The 5,216-nt window shown below is 65.2% G+C and overlaps 1 protein-coding gene across 1 annotated transcript in view; it reads right to left on the bottom strand.

Annotated features, from left to right (window-relative positions):
* Positions 1-2,432: 2,432 nt before the first annotated feature.
* The window catches only part of WDR18 (WD repeat domain 18), a 10,891-nt gene continuing 8,107 nt past the window's right edge, over positions 2,433-5,216 (bottom strand). Inside the window, exons 8-10 of the mRNA XM_011963991.1 lie at positions 4,822-4,988; positions 2,923-2,991; positions 2,433-2,775 (exon numbers count right to left, since the gene is read on the bottom strand). Coding sequence (XP_011819381.1) covers positions 2,644-2,775; positions 2,923-2,991; positions 4,822-4,988 — 368 coding nt within the window. The 3' untranslated portion in view covers positions 2,433-2,643. The remainder of the gene's footprint in view (positions 2,776-2,922; positions 2,992-4,821; positions 4,989-5,216) is intronic.

The raw sequence follows: 5,216 nt of genomic DNA, 5'->3' as shown, positions 1-5,216 counted from the left end.
TCACCATGTTAGCCAGGATGGTCTCGATCTCCTAACCTCATGATCTACCCACCTTGGCCTCCCAAAGTGCTGGGATTACAGGCGTGAGCCACTGAGTCCAGACAATGCTGTTTAATTTTTTAAGAACCTGACAGAGGCCGGGCGTGGTCTTTTCACAGTGGATGCCCCATTTCATGTCCGTACCAGGGAATGGGAGAGCTGTGGTTTCTCCACCTCCTCGCCCGCGAGGTTTTCTGCTCTCAGCTTTGCTGGCAGCTGTCCCGGTGGTGCGCAGGGGCACCTCGCTGTGGTCTGCAGAGTCAAGCCCCGCCAGCTGCCAGGTCACCTGTGCACACCGGCATCCCCTCTCGTCAAGGCTTGGCCTCCCCAGTCCCCGCACCGTGCCTCTGAGAATCTGTGGGGCCTCCAGGGGGACTGAATGAATGGCATCTCCACTGTACCCAGCCTGTCAATTACAATGCAGGGTGGAATCTCGGTGCCTGAGCACATCTGGGCACTCTGGGCCGAGAGTGTGACCAGGATGCAGGAGGGGGTGTGGAGAGGCACCGAGGGGGCTTGTGTCCAAGGACCCGGCGTGCAGGGGCACGTGGAGGGAAACGCAGGGACTGAGGCGTGAGCTCCCGCCCAGCTCCTGGAGGCTCCTGGCAGGCCCGCTGGGGGATGCCCCCTTTCTGGAGACAAGAACATCGAGTCCGACCGAGCCAGGTGTCGCCCGTCTGAGGCCACCGGGTGATTTTAGGTTCCGATGGGGGTGGGGCGGCCGGGCCCTGCCCCTCCGTGAACTGTAACCCTGTTCTGCAGCCTGCGGAGAGGGCAGCGGACCTCAGCCCCAGCCCCGGACGGCCGTGTGCTGCAGGCAGCTGCTCAGTGGCCTGTATGTTCGTACCTGGCTCGCCTTGGGCTCTTGGAGCGGCTGTGGCCAAGTCCAGCCCCTGGGGGCCACGGGCAACCATCCCTCTACGGCTGTGCACACCCTCACCCCAGCCCTGGCACCAGCCACAGGATTGTGCAGATACCCCGAGTTGGTGGCTGGGGGTCCTGATTGGTGCTGGTGGGGGAGCTTTGGGAGGTGGTTGTGAGGGGGGGCGGGGCCATGGGAATGGCCCCGGGAACAGTACAGACCCAGGGAGATCAGCCAGCCCCCAGGGACCCTCAGCTGCCTCACCCCAAACCTGCGTGCTCCCCACAGGCAGGACCCAGCCTTGCAGGCCAGCAGCGTGAGGGGTTCATGATGGGACAAGCACAAGCAGGGTGTGCGCCCAGGGGGAAGGGACCCTTGAAGGGCTCTCAGGGCTCTGAGCAGCCAAGGTGGATGTCAGTACCAGGAGAGGGCCCAGCCGCCCTGACGCAGTGTGACCAGGCCGCCAGCCGAGAGGGCTCAGAGCCCCATGGAGGGGGACAAGAACACAAATTAGCCAAAAAGCATGAACTCAGCGCTGGCAGCTGGCTCCAGGCTGCAGTCATTACCACGCCCGTTAAATCACACGGATTTTCTGGATCGTTAGGCAGGACTGTCAGTCAGGGGCAGCTTTCTGGAAGGTTCTGGGCTTCTGGGCTGGGCTCCAGGCGCTGGCTGGCAGCATCCCCATGGCGGTGAGGCCCGGCCTCCCTCAAGCCCTTGATATCCACAAGCACCACCCGCGGTGTGGCCAGGGGGCAACTCCCTCTGGGGACTGGCTCAGATCAGGATCCCATGCCCAGACCTGCCCCTGACCCATCTGGTGGTCCCAGGCTGCAGGGGCCACCTTTGCTGGGTGGGGCAAGCCGCCTCTGCCTAGGGAGGCCACGGCACCTTTTGCCCAGAGAACTGCCCTGGGGTGGGGTTTGGGCGGCTTTGGCTGGGCCCTGGGGAGGCCAGCAGGGGCCCGAAGGCACCTGAGGGAGGCACTGGGAGGAGCCTGTGCTCCAAGGCCCCGCCCACACCAGCTCCCTCCTCCTGCCTGGTCTGGAGCCCTGGGTTCCCACAGGGACCAGCCACCCCCAAAACCCTCCCTGAGAGCTGGGCCCTGCACCTGGGGAAACCCCTCAACCCTGGCAGCTGGATCCACCCCCAAACATCCCCAGGCCTGTCTCTCTACACCAAGCCACCTCCCTTCGGGACCCCACAGGGCTGTCTCCACTCAGACCCCCTGCACAGCAGACCAGAGGGGCCTGGCTCTGGTTCCTTCCTCAAACCCACCACCCTGGCCCAGTGCCTACTCAGGAAGGGGCCGCCATGCAAAGGCCCTCCGGCAACAGAGCAGAGTCAGAACTGCAGCTGCTCGGGGCTGCGTCCTAAAGCCGTTCCTGCGAGGCCTAGCATCGTTGAGGTCTTTACCTCCGGACGGAGGGTGCCGAGTGGGGCTGGGGTTCTGAGCTGGGCTGAGCAGCAGAGTGGAGCTGCGATGCGCCCAGCACCAGGCCACACCCGGACACAAGGAGGCAGGAGAGAAGCCTTTCATCCTCTTTGTTAAAAACAGGCTAGCACCAATGAGACGCGTGCCACGGGACACCAAGACGTCCCAGTCACAGAGGAAAAGCCCGAACACGACACAAAACTCGGGAGAGTCCAGGCCTGGGCTGGTGGGGGCCACACCCGCGGGCTCCGGTCGCTGGGAGGTGTGGGGCTCAGGCCTGGGCGCCTCGGGCCCGGGTCACCAGGCCTCACTTGGCCGGCCGCGTGATGAAGCGCGTGGAGAAGTCGAACAGGTCCCGGTTGATCTTGCGCAGGTTGCGCACCTCGTCCTCCAGCTCTGTTACACGGACCCGCAGCTGGTCCTGGCCACCAAGCACGCTCTGCGGTAGGAGTGGGGGTCAGAGGGCGGAAGTGGCCTGGGGTGCGCTGGAGTGGGGGCCACTGGCTTGGACTGACCCCAGTCTCAGGCCCCGCCCAGCCGGAGGCCGCCCCTCCTGAGGCCCCGCCCAACCCGAGGCCCCGCCCACCTTCTCCATGGTGCTGCACAGGACGGCCTGCAGCTGCTCCGTGCGGTCCAGGTAGCTGGGCTCAGAACCCTGCAATACAGTGGGCTGCATGACCACGGGCTGTGTCCTGTCACACACCACACGCTTTGCCCATCCCACCCCCGCTATCGTGGGCACTCAGGGAGGGGCCACCGTGACGCCTACAGACAGAAGGGGAGACTGAGGCAGGGGCATTCGCCTCCCTCGAGCCTGCAGATGACAACTCTGACCCTGGCCATGCAGCCATCACCCAGCGCCTCAGATCCTCCACGACTGTGCCCAAGGATGGGGCTGGGGATATGGGTGCAGATGACCGCACCACAGACAGGGGGCATGGGCCAGGCCAGGAAGGACCGGCGATCCCAGGGAAGGCTCTGGGACACGGGGCCAGACGAGGGCCTCACAGACAGTGACCACCTCCAGCCATGGGGAGAGCCCAGCCGGCTTAGCGAGGCCACTGCCCTGGGCAGAGGGACCATTCGCTGGGGGGGTTGGAGGTCAGGAACCCGCCTCCTGGACGCAGCGTGTTGGGCCCCAGCAGCGCCTGTGGGACACGCCGACATTCCAGTCAGTGTCAGCTGGATTGCAACAAGCTGGCAGCCATTGCGGGAGGAAGGGAGTCAGGTGGGGTGGCCAGGAAAAGGTGGTGGCATTACTGGAGGGCGTGGCCTGGCCCCCTCCAGAATCTCACCGTGAACAGCTCGGTGGGGTTCTGGGGACGGCACTTGGCTGGGCAGGAATCGTGGGAGCTGCCGCTGCCCTGGGAGGAGGCAGTGGCCGGGCAGGCACCCTAGCAGAGCTGGCTCTGTGCCACTGGAGGCCTGTTTTCATTCTGGGGGTTCCGGCACTTTCTGAACACAAAGACGCGCCCCCCTTTTGCCCACGCTGTTAGCGGCCAGTCCAGCCTGTGCTCCTGGCCTCCTTTGGTCTGAGGGGCCTGTGGATGCCCAGATGGTGGGGGTCCCTTGCCTGCCCGCCCCGAGCCCACTGGTAGATGTGGGAAGACAGAGCGTCACTCCATCAGTCAGCGTGGACAAGGGAGATAACAGCATCTCCTGGTGCAGGGTCTGTCAGGTTGTCGGGCTAGCAGGCACCCTCCAGATAAAAAAATCAATCTGTACTCAGGTAAGAAGAGGGCACATGGGAAGAAGTGCCAAGCGCCAGAGCCCAGCGAGGGACACAGACAGTGACGTGAGACACCAAGGGCGCAGGCAGCTCCCTGAAGGTCGGGGAATGGGGCGGAAACACGCTGGGAAGCCTCCCCAGGCTCCAGGACCCCCCCAGCCCCCACCCCAGCCAACCATACTGGCTTCTGTGAGGTTCCTGGGGCCGGGGTGGGAAGAGTTCTGGAAGTCACTCTATTCTCAGAAGGCGCAAGAGCCCGCCCTGGTACCTGCACAGAGCAGGGGGCGGTGCTGAGCTGCAGGGGGTGAGGATGTGACTGTGGTCAGGCAGAGGCTGCCCCGAGCCCACGTGGGAGCCACATGCAGCCATCAGGGCTCCACCCGCTCCCTGCCCTGCACGGCTACTCCCGCACCTTCCGCAGCCCAGATGTGAAACTGTTGCCCCTCGCAGCCCGAAATATGGGGCATCAGCCCTTTGCAGAAAGACCTAGCTGACCATCAGATCTCCAGCGGTGCGAAGGCTGGTGTGTGGGGCGCGCAGTTCGGCCCTGCTGGCCGGGGGACGAGGGGTGGTTAACTTATCACAGCCTCTGGGTCCACACCGAGAGTGGGCAGAGGGCCCTCCGATGCGCTCTCCAGTGCTGGGCTTGAGGGGAACCGCCGCACGGGCGCCAGGATCGAGGGAGCGAAGGAGCCCAGGGCCTGCGGGGTCTTCCGAGACCAAAGGGCAGTGGGGGTTCCCTGCGGGGGGCCGTACCTGCTGGTGGAGGCCCAGGCGCAGGGTGAGGCCCCCGTGGCGCAGCTCGTCCCCGTGCTCAGCGCCCAGCAGGTGCTTGTTGAAGTGGGGCAGCGGCAGGCTGGGCCTGAAGTCTGAGCTCAGCATGCTGACGGGCGCCAGTAGGATGGTGGCGTTGGTGACTGGGCCTGGGGGGCGCGGTGGTCAGGCCCCGCCCCATCCCAGCCAGGCCCCACCCCACATCAAGCCAGGTTCCGCCCTATCCACTGCAGTCTCCGCCCCCTGCCATGCCCTGCCCGATCCCAGCCAAGCCCCGCCCCATCCCTGACAGGCCCCGCCCCCAGCAAGCCAGGTTCCGCCCCCAGCCAGGCCCCAACCCACATCAAGCCAGGTTCCGCCCTATCCACCGCAGTCTC

Source organism: Colobus angolensis, unplaced genomic scaffold (assembly GCF_000951035.1).
Source record: "Colobus angolensis palliatus isolate OR3802 unplaced genomic scaffold, Cang.pa_1.0 Scaffold64, whole genome shotgun sequence".
NCBI lineage: Eukaryota > Metazoa > Chordata > Mammalia > Primates > Cercopithecidae > Colobus > Colobus angolensis.
Note: the sequence above shows the minus strand (reverse complement) of the source record. Positions and strands in the feature narration are given on the sequence as shown.